Source organism: Populus alba, chromosome 8, assembly GCF_005239225.2.
Source record: "Populus alba chromosome 8, ASM523922v2, whole genome shotgun sequence".
NCBI lineage: Eukaryota > Viridiplantae > Streptophyta > Magnoliopsida > Malpighiales > Salicaceae > Populus > Populus alba.
The window spans coordinates 1,449,879-1,470,639 of record NC_133291.1 but is presented as its reverse complement, the minus strand read 5'-3'; the positions used below and the strand labels follow the sequence as shown (position 1 = coordinate 1,470,639).

General features: G+C 37.8%; 3 protein-coding genes across 3 annotated transcripts; all 3 read right to left on the bottom strand.

Moving 5' to 3' along the window:
* Positions 1 to 11,972: 11,972 nt before the first annotated feature.
* LOC118030464 (metalloendoproteinase 5-MMP) lies at positions 11,973 to 13,193 on the bottom strand. The gene has a single exon (XM_035034580.2). It carries the CDS (start codon positions 13,167 to 13,169, stop codon positions 12,231 to 12,233), a length of 939 nt encoding a protein of 312 aa, XP_034890471.1. The 5' UTR covers positions 13,170 to 13,193; the 3' UTR covers positions 11,973 to 12,230.
* A 1,800-nt stretch (positions 13,194 to 14,993) lies between these two features.
* On the bottom strand, positions 14,994 to 15,920 carry LOC118030506 (metalloendoproteinase 5-MMP). Its single transcript, XM_035034641.1, has one exon. It carries the CDS (start codon positions 15,918 to 15,920, stop codon positions 14,994 to 14,996), a length of 927 nt encoding a protein of 308 aa, XP_034890532.1.
* Positions 15,921 to 17,411: 1,491 nt separating this feature from the next.
* On the bottom strand, positions 17,412 to 18,618 carry LOC118030462 (metalloendoproteinase 5-MMP). Its single transcript, XM_035034579.2, has one exon. It carries the CDS (start codon positions 18,583 to 18,585, stop codon positions 17,647 to 17,649), a length of 939 nt encoding a protein of 312 aa, XP_034890470.1. The 5' UTR covers positions 18,586 to 18,618; the 3' UTR covers positions 17,412 to 17,646.
* Positions 18,619 to 20,761: the final 2,143 nt, after the last annotated feature.

The following is a 20,761-nucleotide window of genomic DNA, read 5'->3' as shown; positions in this document are numbered from 1 at the left end:
AGTTGCATCTCGTTTCTCTGCATTCAAACGTGCAGGATCAGCAGGTATGAGTCTTGATTTTCTTTTTTTTCTTTAACATCTGTAAAGTTGTTTGTTTAGTTTCTCTTTTCTTTCCTAAAATCTATTTTCTGTTCTGTTTTGGGACGTTCGTTTTCCATCTTAGTAACAAAGTTGAATATTTCTTGCCATCCTCCCATGCCTTTTAGATTATTATTTCATGTTAGAGCTGCGTTGTTTTTTTCCCTTCTGCTAGTTACTCATACGGCGACTCATTTAGAGAGAAAAAATGAGAGAAAGTCCTCTTCAAGAGGGTGATGTTTCGGCTGGCTTTGGAGTGTGTTTTCCTTCCTTCTTTGAAAGAGAGGTAGCTGGCCATTTGATTTGTTGTTTTCTGCTTTGGTGTCTTCGATATACATGATACAAAGGCATGCTCTTTCGGCTTTCATTTTTTGCATAAAACCAACCCTGGCAGCGTCTTAAAATCAAAAAAAAGGGAGGCGAGCAACGTGGTCTGTCTTAGTTCGGTCTCAAATGTTTAGCTTCCATTGTAGATGGACTTAATCCCCTCCTGTCGAAGATGATGGGCCATACTGTATTTAGGCTTTGAGTTGATAAGCTATGTCTAGTTTTCTTGTTCTACTGCTGTGAGAAACTGTTGGGTAGTAAAGATTTTCATCACCCTACCTTCCGTTGCTTTGATCGCCTCTTTGCAAATGGAACATTTGCATAGGAATAGGTGGCTTCTAGGTGCAGATGAAAGAATGGAAAACGTGAGGGAGGGGCTGTTTAATCAAAGTACCTGGTTGTTTTTTTTTTCCTTTTTTTGGCAGGTTTCGGTTGCATGCTTTTGGTCTCTGTTTTTTGTGAAAATAAGACAACATACATGTTTGTTTTTGGTCTCAACATTTTAATATGTATTCTTTCCCGCCCGTGTGAAACCAGCATGGCATTTGTTTCAAGATAAAAAGGATGGTGGTGGGTTACTGTTTCTGTTTATAATTGTTAGTTTTCAGAACTTGGTATTTTTTCGGTGCGTGTGGACTTATGTTTTCCTTCTTGAGAATAATTTGCAGACTTGTATTCAGAATTTAAGTTTAAGTGGGTATGCTGGGGCTTGGTGTTTTGAGTGGAACCGTTGTAAGCTTCATGTGAATGCTAGGGTACATATATATATATGGTTTTTTTTTACTGTAATATTTGGTTTAATGGCGTAGTTGTGTTTTTTTTTTTTTATAAAATTCTTTTTGTATGTTGCATACGGCTAATACCCTAATATATTTAAATTTCCTTTCAAAAGAGAAAAAAACAAATATTCAAGATTTCAAAAACAATGTGTTTTCGCATGGATTTCTTAAACACAACAAAAAATATTATTTCCTTGCATCTTGGATTTTACAACATGTTTGTAAAATTCCAAAGGGTGTTGGCCAATATTCCAAAAATATAAAAATCTTTTTTTGGGATTTCGTTTTTATACACTATTAATATTTTTGATAAAGAAATCTCAAAAGGGGTAAATATCCAAATATTATTAGGAATAATTTGTTATTATTCATTATTAATGTTTGGATAAAGAAACCCCAAAGGAGTTAATATCCAAAATACTATTAGGAATAATTCGTTATTATTCACCACAAATATTTGGATAAAGAAACCCCAAAAGGGGTTAATATTCAAAAATATTATTGGGAATAATTCATCATTGTTCACTATTAATATTTAGATAAGAAAACCCCAAGTGGTAAATATCAAAATATTTTCAGGAACAACAAAGTCATTATCCTTTAATAACACAAGGGCAAATAAACCTATGAAAGGTAAATTTTCAAAATATTGTTAATAGGAATACAACTTGTTTCTTTTTTAACGGAAGGGTAGATTTATGCCTAAAATTTTATTTAGAACAATTTAATTGCATATCCCTGAAAGAAGCCTAAATTATAATAGGGGACATTTCAAATTTTGATTCCACAATTTAAGAGTCATAAAAATTTGAAATACTAAGGCAAAAATGGGCTTTTAAAGCACCTTGAATTTCCTTAGATTTCTAAACTTTTTTTCTTTCCTTCTCTTGCGATTTACGAGTCGCGAACACTTGAAATACTAAGGGAAAAATGAGCTCTTAAGTACATTCAATCTCCTTAGATTTCTATCTTAGCTGTCTCTAAATTCATAAATTCTGAATTTATTTCAAATCAAACATAGACTTCAAGAGATCTACACCGTTTCTCTTGGGCACTCTATAGACATATCTAAAGGTATGATCTGTATTAGCCAAGGGTTCTTTCCTTTAGACTTTGAACCCAAGTTCATTCATCAGAGCAGACTTATCCTAGGAAACTGATGGGATTAGAGAACATCAACACCATAGCAATTATAAGGCAAACCAAACACCAAGCAACTTACCTTAGGTAGGGCGTACTAGGGGTGCTAAAACCTTCCCTTTACGCAACCAGTCCCTTGCCTAGAATCTCTGAAAGACCAGTTAGGTTTTCTAGTGACCATAACACTAGGTGACGACTCCCTTTTCACAAAACAAAGACCCCAACATAAATCTCTACTATCAGGAAGGGTCACCTCGACGTCAAGCTCTCGTGAGGGTCCGACATATGCGACAATCACTCTTGTAATCTGCTTTATCTCCAACTTGGCATGGCATGGTATCTGCAATTTCCTTAAATCACAACATGGCCGCTCCCATCCAATCCAATGATGGGTTTAAGGTGGGTGATGGGAGAAACATCAGGTTTTGGTCTGATTCTTAGCTAGGCTATGCAGCCTTTCTCCAGTTCATGTTCCCTAGGCTCTACAACCTCTCCCTGCAGCAATCTTTAAGCGTTGCAAAAGTTCATAACCCAGCAGATAACTCAATCAATCTTTCTTGGAGAAGACCCCTTCGATCCCGAGAACTCTGCATGTGTGAAAGCTTGATAGCAGAAGTGGAACGTGGCCTAGTCTTCTCTGATGGTGAAGACAACAAGATTTGGAAACACCATAGCTCCAACAATTACACAGTCTCCTCTGGGTGCCATCTCTTTGACGGTTTTAATGTTTCAGGACATCTTCACTCCCCTGCTTTGCTTTGGAAAGGGTTTACGCCTCCAAAAATAGATGTGTTCATATGGCTTCTTTTCAATGGCAGTGTCTGCACAAAGGGTTTCTTAGCTGAGAGGAGAATCATCAATTATGAGGAAGCTCTTTGTCCTTTCTGCTGCAAGGAGATTGAGACTATACATCATCTCTTCCATCTTTGTCCAAAATCATGGTCTCTTTGGGGCAGACTATTTAGTTGGTTTGGGTGTGTAGGTTGTCTGCCAAAAGACCCATATCATAACCTTCAAAAATGGTCCAACATGGTAAAAGAAAAATTCCAGCGTCAGGCAATTACCCTTCTCTGTAAAGGATTATACTGGTCAATTTGGATAGCGCGCAACCACATTATCTTTGACAACAAAACTCCAGATTGGGATGTGATTTTTGACCTCACCTTTCATCGGTTGGTCTTTTGGTTGAAGTTCTTTGTTAAAAATTTCAGCTATACAGGCTTTGATCTTTATAGGAATCATGAATGTATCATGAACTAGATTAATTAGTCAGGTCTATAGATTTCTTGTTTTCTTAATGTTTTTTAATTTCCCATGTAATCTTCCTTAGCAACCCTCATCTTTTTAATGGGGGCGTATTATTTATAATATTCTCGATTACTATCAAAAAAAAAAAATCTGTTATATAGATAAATAACAACAAAGGCAACAGTAGGTTAGCTTTTCTACATATACAGTATTCTGGTCACCAGTAATTCAGAATAGCAGATCACTCTTACACAGACTGAATAAAGCATGGCATCGATCAAAGGAAGTGATGTTCCGTGAGTATGGAACTGAAATTCAATTTGTGCAAGAATAGAAGACTGTTCAGTGTATCAACCATGCAGATGGCCTAACATTCCACTCGCAGTGATGCAAGGATGGTGTGCTTTAACACCCCAGAACAGGCACCAAGGTTTTTAATTACAAGTCAGACATTCGAACACGGTTTCGAAGTACAGATCTATTTATATTCAATGATGCAACGTGTCTATGATATTGTGGGAAAAAGAAATTTAAATCTATTAACTCAAAGTGTAACTGCAATAAGAAATATTGACTGAACAACCCAGTTTGTTGTGCAAGTTTTGCCCATTGTTAGCACACACGCGGAGTAGAAAGATATCTGTGTACATAAATCCTAGTAGTAGATGATGAACAAATGCTCAAGGAGACAAAGGTTAAGATAAACAAATCACTAAACAAGCGCTAGTGTAAGAAAATTCCATGTACGCCGTCGAAGTGGACTTCAAATAACAAATATACTAAAACATTTTGGGGGTGTTGAGCAGTGTTAAACATGTTCACGTACTCACAATGGAGGGTGGATTAGAGAAGTGTGTTTTTTATTTTTTTTTCCATTTGGGTTCCTTAACTTTTGTTTTCATCAATTGAGTCCTCCACAGTACCGCCACCCTCCACAGAAACAGAAACCCAAAACACGCGTTCCTTTCTATAATAGGTAAGATTACCAAGTGAGAGGTACAAGGAATTTAGGAAACCTTTCAAAAACCGTGTCTCGTTACCTTAGCAATACATGCCATACTTTTCAAAAACCTTGTCTTGTTACCTTTACAATGCCTATATATAGGGTTACCACTTCAAGCATTTCCAGTCAGCAAAACATACTGGTTTCTCATATAGCGAGTGACACGCATAAACATACAGATACATTGAGCCGTGAGAGTATAATCTGGAAATGGCAAGCCCCAGAGTGTTAGGGACAGCTTTCCTGGTCTTCCTTATTGTAGACCTCGCCTTTGCTGCCAGGACACTGCAGTCAATTAGCGGAGGTGGAGGTGGAGGGCAGGGAGGAGGTGGAGGTGGTGGATCTGGATCAGGACTTGGGTCTGGTTATGGTTCCGGTTCTGGATCCGGGAGCGGTGAAGGATATGGTGCTGGTGGTCGTGGAGGAGGCGGAGGCAGTGGCGGAGGTGGAGGTGGTGGCAGTGGCGGAGGCAACGGGTCAGGTTCTGGCTATGGGTCTGGTAGCGGCTCAGGCTATGGTTCTGGTAGTGGGATAGGTGGCGGCCAAGGTGGTGGTGGTGGTGGTGGCAGTGGAGGTGGTGGTGGTGGAGGTCAAGGCTCTGGATCAGGAAGTGGGTCAGGCTATGGAAGTGGAAGTGGAAGTGGAAGCGGAAGCGGTGGTGGCAAGGGTGGGAATGGAGGTGGAGGAGGAGGAGGAGAAGGAGGTGGTGGGGGTGGAGGAGGAGGATCTGGCTCTGGCTCAGGCTCAGGCTCAGGTTATGGTAGCGGTTCTGGTTATGGCTCTGGATATGGAGGAGGGAAAGGTAATTAAAGCTTGCCATGAACACAGAGGATACCTTTTCTTTTATATTCTGAAATAAGGTTGCAGGAGTTCACACATGCATGCACAGAGCATGTTGGCGAGTGATTTCAACTATGCATCTGTGTATCACTATCGATAAATTAAGTCACTTTTTCAAATGCTATTAATAAAAGAACACATTTTACTCTAAGAACATATTTTATGGATAATCTCTCCGCAAAACCAAATCAAATGCGAGTGTATCGTTTCCATAAGAACAATTAGATCTCATCACAAGAAAAGGAATTTAAATAAAATTAAAAGAAGAGAGCTTGTACTTTCTAAAATTGAAAGTTTCCTTCCACAACTCAGGATAGACGCAGTGCTAACTTTGAATGCAGGAAAAAAAAAAACCATGTCACAAGTGAAAATACTCAACCTCGATACATGACTGTCAAAAAGAATTTCTGAGTAAAAGTCTGACCTGGTTAATGGAGTCGAGTCATCTTCGTTATGAAAAATTACATACCTCTCTCTACAGCAATGTCACACGGAGTTTTTGATCCCTCACCGAAGACGGCCAAAAGGCCATTAGAGGTTGCAAAGTGAGCTTTACAACCATAGAACCACCAGCAGAGAAGTCCTATTAGTATTTCATGAAGAGGCCATTCTTCGAATCAGAAACGTAAAAGTGATATGGAATGGCAACCACATCCTGTATCAGCATTCGATGCTTCCAGTCACAAGACAAGCTATATATTATTTCCTGCACTGCTGGATTTATTGCCCATTTATAAGAAAGAGATTGCAAAATCTTAAATCTCAAGATGAGGATCAACTAAACAAGACTCAGAAGGAAATATTTCGGCAAATTTCCATTTTAACTATTGCAAAGTATCCTTTGAAAGCATAGCTCAGACGTAAAACATGTATTAGTTTAAAAGTTATTAATAATTGTATCAAGAAGATAAACATGGTTGCATGATTGCATCTAATATCATGACAAGCCAATAGAGCCTAATCCAACAACTGTTTCCAGAGACAGAAAATTGCACCCTCAGAAGAATTTCCTATACTTTCTATAATGAAGAATTCCCCTTCCTTCTTTCTCCTTCTATCGCAGTTTCTGCTTACCAAACTCGAGAAACAGTACCAAATAAATTAGGAAATTGCAGTGTCCACGGAAATTTGCAACAAAAAATAATTCAGATCATGGTCAAAGGCTAATCTGTCTACCTCTCCGAAGCTTAGGATACCTTCCGGATTATCATGTCCTCAGCTGCATGGATGGCCCTCTGTGATCCTGTGATTTTCCTGCCAAAGAGTACAGAAAACAACAGAATTAAAACCCAAGGATCAATTGAATTGAAAGAAATTACAAATAAAAGGACTTTAATTAAAAGAAGTAAATATTCCAATGATCAATTGAATTTGTTTTATATAACTTTGTTTTAGTCCATTCTTTTCAGTCCAACCAATTCAGTCCAATTAACCTCAATTCAGTCCAATTGAATTCAATTAATTCATCTCAGCCCAATTTAATCCAATGACTTTGTCAAATTAATTCGATTTAATCCCTAATTAATTCATGATTCAGCTTCTCTAATGGTCCAAAATCCCAGTCAATCAATTTTCTAGCCAATCAAGCCCAAATTGATTTTTCAGAATGGTAGCCCCCTCTCCATTTAAAACACCAACACAACACAAGAAGAGGAGAAGGACGAACAAAGCCTCTCATTCACGAACCCAAAAAGGAGCAGACTGAAAAACCCCTCAGCATCAACCTTAATTTTCCATCATAACCAAACCGTACCATAATGCCAACCAGTCTCCATACCAAATTGAACAACCTCTCTTCTTTACCGACTGCCCTCGATCTCCTCTTTAGGCCACAACCTCTCTTCTTTACCAACCACCAGTCACCAAAACTACCTTCAACAGCCACTACACCTCCCTGGCCTCTCCTTTGCCTTCCAGCCAACAAAAACAAGAGACACCCCTTTCAGCCCCTCTCTCACAAAGCATATGTTTCATGGCACAGCCACTCTAGGAATTAGTAAAGGTAATTCAGAATAGCAGATCCCCGATAACCAAAAATGTTAAATGTACTTGCACTCTTACATAGACTTATTAAAGCATGGCATCAAAGGAAGTGATGATCTATGCATATGGAACTGAAATTCAATCTGTGCAGCAGTAGAAGACTGTCCAATATATCAACCATGCAGATGGCCTAACATTCTGCTTGCAGTGATGCAAGGATGGTGTGCTTTCACACACCAGAACGGGCTCCAAGGTTTAAAATATAAGTCAGACATTCGAAAACGGTTTTAAAGTACAGACATATTTATATTCAATGGTGGAAGGTGTCTATGATATTGTGGGAGAAGAAATTTAATTCTATTAGTTCCTAGTGTAACTGCAATAAGATCCCATCAGGTATCTTTTCATAAATACAAAATCCCGTTAATAAATATCAACTAATAAAATTATATTATGTGGCATTGAAAAAAAAACCTAAAAACCCCTATAGATCTCTATAAATAGGGGCCTCAACCTAAAAGAAAAAGGATTACTGGAGATACAAATTTTTTTAAAGACAAGCTCTTCAAAGCTATGAAGCTCTCTCTCTCTCTCTCTCTCTCTCTCTTCAAGCAATGAAGCTCTTTCTCAAAGAGTTCTCAAGCCTCCTTCATCTATGCTTGAAGTCTAAAAAGAACGAAACTCTGTTGGATCAAGCCAAAACATCTCATAAGAGTTCTTCAGCAACACTTTAAAGACAAATCAAGGTAGTCTTCCAAGCATCAAATCACAACATCTCGCTTCGCAATACACACTCAAATTCGTCTTCTTACAAAGCACAAATCTTAGCTTGATTACTCAAATAAATCAAGTCACCATACATCAAATTGAAGAAAAAAAATCAGAGGATTGCCATATTCTTTTGAAAGAATATATTACATAGAGATTGTACCCGTTCATATATTTAATAAAATTATATATTTGTATGTGTACTTATTTAATTTCAGTTTCAGTGCTAAAAATTGTATCTAAAGTGATTATCGATGCTGACTGTGCATATGGAACTGAAATTCAATCTGTGCATGAGTAGAAGACTGTTCAGTATATCAACCACGCAGATGGCCTAACATTCTGCTAGCAGTGATGCAAGGATGGTGTCCTTTCATACACCGGAACAGGCACCAAGGTTTAAAAATAGAAGTCAGACATTCGAACGCGGTTTTTAAGCACAGATCTATTTATATTCAAGGGTGGAATATGTCTTTGATATTGTGGGAAAAGAAATTTAATTCCAAGTGTAACAGAAATAAGAAATATTGACTGAACAACCCAGTTTGTTGTGCAAGCTTAGCCCATTGTTAGCATACACGCAGAGTAGAAAGATATCTACCGTTAGCGGGTCAACTTATGCTTATGGAGACAATCGTTAGCATAAAACACCGCAGGACAGCTACCAGTACATGGAAAACAAATATATACGTGTACTCAAAAGTGGAGCTCAAATATGAACAGAATGATAAAGAGTGGGAAATGCAGGCTATTGGTCCCATTGCCGAAGTCAAATATTACAAGACACTTCTAAGTCAAAAAAGAAAAGGTTGGGATAAAGCTTGTATTCTATTGCATATAGACAGAAACAGACGGTCCTCCACAGTACCGCAACCCCACCACCGACGCCCTCCTGTAAAAGTCAAGATTAACAAATGAGAGGCACTAGAAACATAACAAACTTTTCAAAAACCATGTCTCGTCACCTTTACAATTAACGCCAAACTTTTCAAAAACCTTGTCTTGTTACCTTTACAATGCCTATATATAGGGTTACCACTTCAAGCATTTCCAGACACCAAATCATATAGCGAGTGAAACGCATAAACATACAGATACATTGAGCCGTGAGAGTATAATCTGGAAATGGCAAGCCCCAGAGTGTTAGGGACAGCTTTCCTGGTCTTCCTTATTGTAGACCTCGCCTTTGCTGCCAGGACACTGCAGTCAATTAGCGGAGGTGGAGGTGGAGGGCAGGGAGGAGGTGGTGGTGGTGGATCTGGATCAGGACTTGGGTCGGGTTATGGTTCCGGTTCTGGATCAGGGAGCGGTGAAGGATATGGTGCTGGTGGTCGTGGAGGAGGAGGAGGCGGAGGCAGTGGCGGAGGTGGAGGTGGTGGCAGTGGCGGAGGGAACGGGTCAGGTTCTGGCTATGGGTCTGGTAGCGGCTCAGGCTATGGTTCTGGTAGTGGGATAGGTGGCGGCCAAGGAGGTGGTGGTGGTGGTGGCAGTGGAGGTGGTGGTGGTGGAGGTCAAGGCTCTGGATCAGGAAGTGGGTCAGGCTATGGAAGTGGAAGTGGAAGTGGAAGCGGTGGTGGCAAGGGTGGGAATGGAGGTGGAGGAGGAGGAGGAGAAGGAGGTGGTGGGGGTGGAGGAGGAGGATCGGGCTCTGGCTCAGGCTCAGGCTATGGTAGCGGGTCTGGTTATGGCTCTGGATATGGAGGAGGGAAAGGTAATTAGAGCTTGCCATGAACAGTTACACAGAGGATACCTTTTCTTTTGTATTCTGAAATAAAATCGCAGGAGCTCATACATGCATGCAGGTTGTCTGTTGGCGAGCAACTGCAACTGTGCATGTATGTCTGCATATAAATCTCTTAATAAAGATCACTTTTTAGAGCACGTTTTACTCTAAAATTATATTTTATAGATAATCCCTCCACAAACACTAATAAAAAGTGAATATATCATTTCCATAAAAACAGGATTTCATCACTAAAAAGAACTTCAAATAAAATTAAAAGAAATGAGCTTGAACTTTTGAAAATGTCTGACTTGAGAACAATCCGACGGACAATGGTGTAGAGATTCCTGAAGCCTTGAGAAAATTTATGGGTGGAAAAGAATTCCAAATTTAACCATCCACATTAGAAGAGCCTAACACCTATTTTTGGGAATCACCTCACCTGGTCCTTGTCTTCAGTCTCTAATTCGTTATTGCTAATCTAGTTGCTTTCAATTTACACAGAATACATGAGTGTTCTCCAATCAATTTATAACACGGGTCTATCTCATTTTGATTTCAAGTTTAGTTTACTCCATGGTCAAGTAATTACGAATCAGAATTCTTGTCAACTTTGTTTCGTAGAATGTTTCAATCCTGAAATGATTTCATAGCTTAATGTTAATCGATATAAAAGTAGCAATCATCACATTGTAAATCTGTGATCGAAATTTATTGATTTCAGGTTTGGTTATCAGTGGCAATATGTATTACTTTTGACTATGAACTTTATTCATGGATTTTCATGTGCATTGTAAATAATAAAAAAGGGGTGAGTTCTCCACTCAAACCCGACAGCTGAAGGGGAGTCCTCAATTCTATGTCTACAACGACAGCTACAACCTTTCCAATTTTTTATAGCCATTTTTTCGTCTTGTTGTGATGCAATCACACACTATTCAATCAAAACCAAGTGGAGATTGTTTTGGAAGAAACTCTTTGTAAGCCATGTGCTAGCATTTTTCGCCGCATCTGAAGGGATTGTTTTGGAAGATTTGGCTGCAAGATTTATAAATATGTGAAAATTCTGGAGGTGAATTTCTTGGCTAAGCTCCTAAGAAGCTTTTGTTACCTTCTCAAAGTTCATTTAGAGGTGTATTCATGCTCTACATGTATTTGTATCACATTTTAGTTATCGTATTTGCTTCAAATTGTCCATCGAGTGTGGTATTCAAGCACCCAATACTGCTTCTGACTGTTTGTGACCACTACATGTTCATTTTAAACTGATTCTTTGTGGTATCGGCATAGACATGATGCTTATTTTGGGCACTCAGCTTATTGTTTTTTCAATTTGTCTTTGTAATATAAAGATGATACATATGTTTTTATTTTTTTATCATAGCATGTTTTTATTTGAAAAATTAAAAGTATAATAAAGTCTTTACACCTAATTATATATTTTAATTTGATCCAAATTAATTGTTAAACTTAATTAAAACTTTAATCGGGCTCATGATTAAATCAAATAGATTTATTATAAATCTAATTAAATTCGCACTTAATTTTTATACAAATTCGTCTGATAATCATTTAATTTATCCTGAAATCTCAATTGTCTTTTGATCTTGAGTATAATAAGGTGCAATTAAGCTTTCAATTTTATTCAAAATCTGAGTTTAGTTCTTACAGCAACCCTTCTCAACCTCTTCTTATCAAATTGCCGGTTGTTGTTTTTTCTCTTTAATTTTTTTATCTGATTTTTTAAAAAATAATAATAATTTTGGAAGAAACTCAAATATTATTTTCTCCATCGGTCAGGTATAATTAAGAGAAAGTTTTCATGCGTGGACGTGTTCAATTTGTGCCATATCAAAACAAATTGGGCAAACTTGTTTCTAGATTTGAAAGGCTTGTCCACAGATTACAGCTGATAAACGCTATGCTCTGTGTGCGATGGACTTGGAGACTAGAACCGATCCCAATTCACATACATTAATTAAATGCCTTTTCTCTGGTGGACATCTTGGGTTTCGTCGGATGAAAATATAGAGTACAGTATGGACGGAATTATTATGCCTGCGGTAATGCTCTGTGACACAGACAGCAGGCGGCTGGCTGCACAAATAGACCTTGAAGAGACTCGTCCAAATAATCAGCTTTTATTTGTATTTTGCCAACATAATTTATTTACAATCTCAAAGAAATGGTTTCCTACTTTGCAAATAAAGACTCTAACCACCTCTCTAAGATCGATCAGGATGGCCTAATTAAACACAAATTCGTAACTAGAAACTGATGGAAATTTATTCTTAATTTAGATAATAGAAACTGCAAGCATCATTCTCCTTTCATACGTGCTTCAATTAGCGAATCCGTATAAAGCTCGTACACCCTGAATATCATCCGCACGCAAATCCCTTTTCGTAATCCCAAAAGAAATTCTGGAAGACATGATGGCATCGGCATTTGGATCATCATTGTGGTCGAGACCGAGAAGATGTCCTATTTCATGCACGGCTACAGATTCCAGGTCCATCTGGTTAGGTCCTGGGTTTTCACTCCAATTTTCTTCGGCATCGAAATGGAAAATTGCATTCCTAGCTGGTGAAGTAGCATGGGCTAAGACCCCTTGAGGACCGTCGAAGGCGGAACCATCGTTATGGTCTCCGCGATGGAATCCGATTACAATATCTGCAGGGGAGCTACCGGTAACTTCCTGAAAAGTGAATTCGGTGACCTGAGCCCATCTTTGAAAAGCTTTTGCGCAGATGGACCTTATGTTCTGTGCAGCCGGGACTTGGACACTGGAACGAAACGTGTACGTCAGTTGCCTTTTTGTCCATCTAGGATTTCCAGGAATGAAATTGTAGTGAGCCAGTGTGTGGATGGACTTGTGAGTATGGTAATGCTTTGTGCCATTGACAACATCTGGCACGCCACATCGAGGCTGCATCATTTCGTGCACTGTACTGTTGTCTAGGCTTCCTGTAACGTTCAAATGATGGTTCTGCTGGTATGCCTTGACTGCAGACTCTAAAAGATCATCGAACTCATCGTCATTGGCATGGTCATGGCCCTTCTTTCCTTGATGACCATAGTTCAGGTATCCAAATTTCTCAAGATATCTTTTGAGCTCCTGAAGCCCTTTGACAGATTCATTCTTGTGGCATCCCTCCAGGTGTTTGATGAACCCAAAAGGATCTCCACTCGGTTTTGATTGGATGGTGCGTGATTGCATCGCGACAAGAAGTAAAATGGCTACAAAAATCGGAAAACTTCTAGCTGTCATTGTAGACATGATCAAATCCAGGACTCTCCTTCACTTGTGGGTTCGAGAGGAGAACTTATGGATGCTAGACATTGATAATCTGGCTTGTTTATATAGCACTCCTGCAGGGCAGTTCCCTTCCAATCTCGACATTTTAGCTTCCTTGTTGAACGGGGAAGTCTTTTTGCCCGTTAAGAGGGTTTAAGGTTTGGTTTGGAAACGCGTCCAGACGTTGTTTTTCTAAATTTTGAAAAAGTAAATTGTTGGAATCATAAAAATTCTCTCCTTTTTTTTCTCTTTGTTTTTCATAAGTTTTAATTCTTCCGATGGACCACTAAATTGTCTCTGATTGTAGTATTTGTCAAGTCTTCCTTGCTAGAACCTAGAGCATGGAATATGGAATTAAAACTCTTGTTTGTTTGGCCAAAATATTGAATTCATGAGTCCTTTCTTCGTTCTTTCCAAGCTCGAGCTGTTGAGTTTCTTGTATCAATATTTCATGTATACTATTGTTATCCAGGAAAGGGGTTTTGATTAAGTTTTCTCCATGGATTCCTTATGCCTTTGTTTTCTAATTATGTATTAATGTGTTGGGGAGAGAATTTGAGCCATGTTCTAGAATTTCCACAGTGTGGGAAAACAGACAAGTCAAGTAGCAAGTCTTCATTACGAGTTTTCCGTGTAAACATAGTTTCTCAATTCAATTTTTGTCAAAAAAATATTATTTTCTTCTATTTGTTAGTCTGCATGAGTTGACATAGTAATTCTGGATTGATTTAAAGATGTATTTTTGTTAAAATTATATTTTTTTAAAATAAAATAAAATTATTTTATTAAAAATTATTATTTTTAGATTATTTTAATATGTTGATCTCAAAAATAATTTTTAAAAATTAAAAAAATTATTTTAATATATTTTTTTAAAAATACTAAACTTTAAACCACAACTAACTAGTACAATCCTAAACACCAGCTTCAAATTCTTTCTAACAATTTTTTTTTTCCCTTTCTTTACTGGCTAACCCATTTTGCTCAGTGTTGCAGTTGGGCTTTTATCCAGTAACAATCTTTTTAGACGTTGAATCTGGGTTTTCACCAAAAAAAAAACCTTACAGAAAGGCAGGTGTATGGGCTCTACTTCAGCCCAAGTAGGTGCAGAAAACAGAAAAGGGAATTAGAGGCCCACACTCCAGTATTAATTAACAGCCGTTAATGAGTCAACGGAGATAATCATCTCTAGTGGCTCGATGAGTCAAATTATTGTTATACCTTTGCTGCCTTTCGAAACCAATTTTATGCTGGAATTGATTTCCACTATTTAAGTAATTTAATCGATTTTTTTTTTTCTAGTAAATCTTTTTATTTAAAATAAATTTCAAAATTTATTCAATTTGAGTCGGTGAAAATACATTATTTATCAAACTTATTCTTATTTTTTAAAGATTTTTTTTTCGAGCTTATGTGATAGAGAAGAATGTGGTTAGTGAAATTAATTTTTAATGTATCAGCTGTGAAGTAAATCACATTTTAGTGTGATGTGCAAGTTCATATATATATATATATAAGGAGCATATTCTAATTGCCACTGCACTTTTGGTTGATTGCAGAACTCGAAAAATTAAAATCTGGTTAGCAAAATAGGCTTTTGTCAAACTCCAAATTTCCTGAACACTAATTATATCTAGAAAGAAACATGCAGGCTGGAAAACTTCAATTGCAATTATTCTACGATTACAAGGAGATAAGATTATATGGAAGTGACTTCTTCACATATTTTAAAATCCACTTACAAATCCTTTATTTGCTAATACAACAACAGGCCATAATAATCTTTTAGTTATATGTGGCTTTTAATCAAAGTCCATAGAGGTCACGGATACCTTCGATGTCATCCTCTTGCAGACTCCTTTTTATCTTTCCATAATCAAAGTATGGATACATGATTGCATCTTGATGGTCTCCGCTGTGACCAAGCCCGAGTAAGTGACCTATTTCATGCACGGCGACGGATTCCAGGTCTAGCTCTAGACGTCCAGGATTGCTGCTCCAAGTTTCATCAGCATCAAAATGTAGAATCCCGATTGTTGGTCTAAAACCATGGGCAAAGATTCCTCCAGGGCCATCAAATGGTTCATCATCTCCGTGGTCTAGTTGGTAAAAGGCGATTTTAATATCAGCATCGGCAGAATTAGGCACTTCTTCGAACGAGAAGTCAGTAACTTGTGCCCATTTTTGAAAGGATTGTTTGCAAACAGACCTTATACTCTCTGCACCGGCGACCTGGACGGTTGCGCCAAACGTGTACTTCAAATGCTTTTTGGACCATCTGGGGGCTCCGGGGAAGAACGAATAGTCAGCATTGGCCACCCCATCAGAAGACTTGGAAGTATTGCGGTGCTTTGTGCTATTGAAGATATCAGCCACGCCACATCTAGGCTTCATCATTTGATTCACTGTATGTTTGTCTAGCCTTCCAGTGACTTCCAAATGAAAGTTTTGCTGATAGGTTCTGATTGCAGACTCCAAATGGTCATCGAACTCGTCATCGTCAACCTGGTTCAGGTTCTTGTTACTTGAAAGATCATAATCCAAGTATCCAAATTTCTTCAGATACTGTTTTACAAGGTGCAGCTTGGAAACAGATTGACCTTTTTGGCTTTCCACAAGGTTCAGGATGGATTTGAATGGATGGTGCCCAGTTGGTTCTGACTGGACAAATTTTATCAGAATCACTAGGAGAAGAAAAAGGGATACTAGAAATTTGAAGGTTTTTTCTGCCATACTTGGAAGCCTCTTTCAATTGGTTAGGACTTCTTCAGGTATGAACATGAAACTCCACGTACATAAATATATAGTGCCCCAACCAGAAGATATGATCTCCTAAGGGTATCCATTATGTTTTTTCAAGAATAAATTGACAGAAAGCTAACATGTCGTTGACGTTTTAACATTTCAATCAGAGATGTTAAGGTATGGTTTTCAACTTTTCCATGGATATTGTCATGTATGGACTGAATTCTTTCAATTATTGAACATCGTGACACTAACAGAATCATTACATTTACATTTATTCACGGACAGAAATATTTCATTAAAAAAATTATTATCGGTGATTTTTAATTTATTAATAATAAAATTACTGATAAATTTACCAATAGATAAAGGAAAACAAAAAGTTGAATATACTGAATTCATGAATTGATTGAAACTACGTAGTGATGTAGAGGTTTTCGTTATTATTGGACCAATTATACAAATTTCACTTCAAAACAGAAATATTTTGTTTCTTTCAATATAATAAAATAATTTTAAAATTTCTTCACAAATATTGTATTTGTTGATGATGAAGGTTCCTCTTTCATAAGTTGAATAGACTGGAATCAATATATAGTGTGATGTGATGATATTTTTTAGCCTTTTCGTTATAATGTGCGGCTGAAAGCCTAAAACCATTCCACATCACTCAATTATTATTTTCTCCATCGGTCAGGTATCAGAGAAAGTTTTCATGCGTGAGATTAATTTTTTTCTTGATTGGTTCTTAAAACAGGTCACTCATATCCATACCTATCTGTTCATGAGATTATTTTTTTTCTTATAGCCTTTCTTTAGATTCAGATTCTAGATAACGATGATGAAAGCATGCAGTTTACCTAGCAATTAAAAATAATACCTCGAGAGAATAGGTAATTATTTGTAATGATTTTTTTCTTTAAATAAAGAAAATAGTTCATAGGGTTCATGCTCACCGTTTTTAATGGCTCAAGTGCCTTGAAACGATATCCAAATAATACAAGAGGGATAATTCATAGTTAAGCTGAGGTGGTCTTCTTGTTCAGTATAAGCAAGATAGCTATGTTTGTACTTTGTTGCTCGCACCAAGCCAAGAAAAAATCCGTGGAAGTGTTCAATGAAAAAAAATAATGATTGTTCGAGTTGTGGGGGAGAGAGGGTTTGCATATGGCAATTCAATTTGTGCATTATCAAAACAAATTGGGCAAACTTGTCTCTGTATTTGAAAGGCTTCTCCACAGATTGCAGCTGATAGACGTTATGCTCTGTGTGCGTCTGTGCGATGGACTTGACCACTAGCTAGAACCAATCCTAATTCCTATACACTAAATGTCTTTTCTCTGGTGGACATCTTGGGTTTCGTCGAATGAAAATATAGAGTACAGTATGGACGGAATTATTATGCCTGCGGTAATGCTCTGTGACACAGACAGCAGGCGGCTGGCTGCACAAATAGACCTTGAAGAGACTCGTCCAAATAATCAGCGTTTATTTGTATTTTGCAAACATAATTTATTTACAATCTCGAAGAAATGGTTTACAAAACAGTCTTAGGCTTGCAAGGAGATACTTTGCAAATAAAGACTCTAACCACCTCTCTAAGATCGATCAGGATGGCCTAATTAAACACAAATTCGTAACTGGAAACTGATGGAAATTTATTCTTAATTTAGATAATAGAAACTGCAAGCATCATTCTCCCTTCGTACGTGCTTCAATTAGCGAATCCGTATAAAGCTCGTACGCCCTGAATATCATCCGCACGCAAATCCCTTTTCGCAATCCCAAAAGAAATTCTGGAAGACATGATGGCATCGGCATTTGGATCATCATTGTGGTCGAGACCGAGAAGATGTCCTATTTCATGCACGGCTACAGATTCCAGGTCCATCTGGTTAGGTCCTGGGTTTTCACTCCAATTTTCATCCGCATCGAAATGGAAAATTGCATTCCTAGCTGGTGAAGTAGCATGGGCTAAGACCCCTTGAGGACCGTCGAAGGCGGAACCATCGTTATGGTCTCCGCGATGGAATCCGATTACAATATCTGCAGGGGAGCTACCGGTAACTTCCTGAAAAGTGAATTCGGTGACCTGTGCCCATCTTTGAAAAGCTTTTGCGCAGATGGACCTTATGTTCTGTGCAGCCGGGACTTGGACACTGGAACGAAACGTGTACGTCAGTTGCCTTTTTGTCCATCTAGGATTTCCAGGAATGAAATTGTAGTGAGCCAGTGTGTGGATGGACTTGTGAGTATGGTAATGCTTTGTGCCATTGACAACATCTGGCACGCCACATCGAGGCTGCATCATTTCGTGCACTGTACTGTTGTCTAGGCTTCCTGTAACGTTCAAATGATGGTTCTGCTGGTATGCCTTGACTGCAGACTCTAAAAGATCATCGAACTCATCGTCATTGGCATGGTCATGGCCCTTCTTTCCTTGATGACCATAGTTCAGGTATCCAAATTTCTCAAGATATCTTTTGAGCTCCTGAAGCCCTTTGACAGATTCATTCTTGTGGCATCCCTCCAGGTGTTTGATGAACCCAAAAGGATCTCCACTTGGTTTTGATTGGATGGTGCGTGATTGCATCGCGACAAGAAGTAAAATGGCTACAAAAATCGGAAAACTTCTAGCTGTCATTGTAGACATGATCAAATCCAGGACTCTCCTTCACTTGTGGGTTCGAGAGGAGAACTTATGGATGCTAGACATTGATAATCTGGCTTGTTTATATAGCACTCCTGCAGGGCAGTTCCCTTCCAATCTCGACATTTTAGCTTCCTTGTTGAACGGGGCAAGTCTTTTTGCCCGTTAAGTGGGTTTAAGGTTTGGTTTGGAAACGCGTCCAGACGTTGTTTTTCTAATTTTTGAAAAAGTAAATTGTTGGAATCATAAAAATTCTCATCTTTTTTTTCTCTTTGTTCTCAACAATCCCGATGGACCACTACATTGTCTGTGCTTGAAGTATTTGTCAAGTCTTCCTTGGTAGAAACTAGAGCGTGGAATGGAATTAAAACTCTTGTTTGTTTGACCAAAATATAGAATTCAGCTCCACGGTACTGGCTTCATGAACCAACAGAATGGAATACAGAGAACGATTTTTAAGATTACGTACCATAATCCGAGCTAAGTTTGTAGTTGAATTGTTCAAGATTTTGATTTTGTGAAATTCGTTTAATCCGAATAAATTTTTTAGAAATTCATTTTGTCGATCCAGCTTGATCGAATCCAAACCGACGGGTCTGATTTTTTTTATTATTATTATTTATTTTCATCCTCATTACTCGTACCGGACACCCGGGAATGAAAATCAAAATCTCCAACTCGACCCTCACAACCACCAACTCTGATAGAAGCAATCAGGTGCCCTTTCTTCGTTCTTTCCAAGCTCAAGCTGTTGAGCTTTGTTTCCTCAATCCTCACAGCCACCAGGAACGCAACAGAGTGGCGGAGTAGCAGACAAGAACACATCATCAAAGAGGCAAGTTTTGTTTATGTTCGGATCGATGGTCTTCATTTCTTAACCAGATTTTAGCCTCATAAAGAGTTTCTTTCATGTGCCCCGGTCTTTATACTTGATTTAGTACACTATTGTTATCCAGGAAAGGAGTTTTGATTAAGTTTTCTCCATGGGTCCTTAATTTCTTAATTTATGCCTTTCTTTCGTGTTGCTGCATTCAAATTAGGCTAACATGTTGCTTTAGATGAATGTGGAAGGCTAATATAGATCATGTCCTTATTCGTGATTTTTTTAAAATTATGTATTATTTTGTTGGGGAGATAATTTGAGCTCCTTCTTCTGCATGGGGACGGATTGCCCTATTCTAGAATTTCCAGTGTGGGAAAACAGACAAGTCAAGCAGCAAGACTTCATTACAAGTTTGCCGTGTAAATATAGTTCTTTTCAATTCAATTTTTGTAAAAGAAATTTATTTCTTTTACTTTTTAGTTTCTAGTTTAATAAAAGTGAGAGAGAATGCTAAATTTGAGAGAGAAAATTGACCAACAAGAAAAATCAATTTTAATGTTAAAATATTCTATTTAATAAAAAGAGTTCAACTTAGATTTTTCATTTGTTTTAAAAACTAGATCTAAAGTTAGAAAAAAAAATTATTTTGAGTTGATTTTAGGTTTTTGTGTTGTTTTTTTATTAATATTTAACTGAAAATTAGTTAAATTAACTAAATTTAATTGTGTGAATATAAAAAATAATTCAAAATAAAAATTAACTTATCTAAAATTATAAATCACCAAGTTAGTTTTATAACTATAATTAAAATTCACCTTTGTCTTTGTGTACAGAGAGACAAGGGTCACTTTCTAGCAATTCGCGATTTGAGGAGAAAGAAGGGACATGTGGTGGCACTCTAGAAATCATGTCATGTAATGCTAAGAAATACTTCATCTTGATTGAACAAGCTATATTGAAAAAATAAGATGATTATATGCGTTTTCCTTGTATTTAAGGACGAGATTGACATCGTTGTAATTAGGGGTGTGCAAAAAAACCGAAAAACCAAATAAACCGATAAAATAAAATAAAAACCGAAAAAACCGAACCGAAAAATAAAACCGATCAAACCGATTAGAATAGTTAGAAAAAATCCCGGTTCGGTTCGCGTTTCGGTTTTGTAATGCAAGAACCGGTTAACCCGGACTGAACCGAACCGGTTCAAAAAAAATGCACTATAAATAGAAAATGGTACTATAAATATAAAAAGTTATCCCCCCAGCCAGTAACCCTAGCCCCCTGCCTCCCCCTCCCCCTCAGCCCCCTCGCCTCTCCTTGTCCCTCTCCCTAGACTTAGAAGCAGCACCCTCTTGA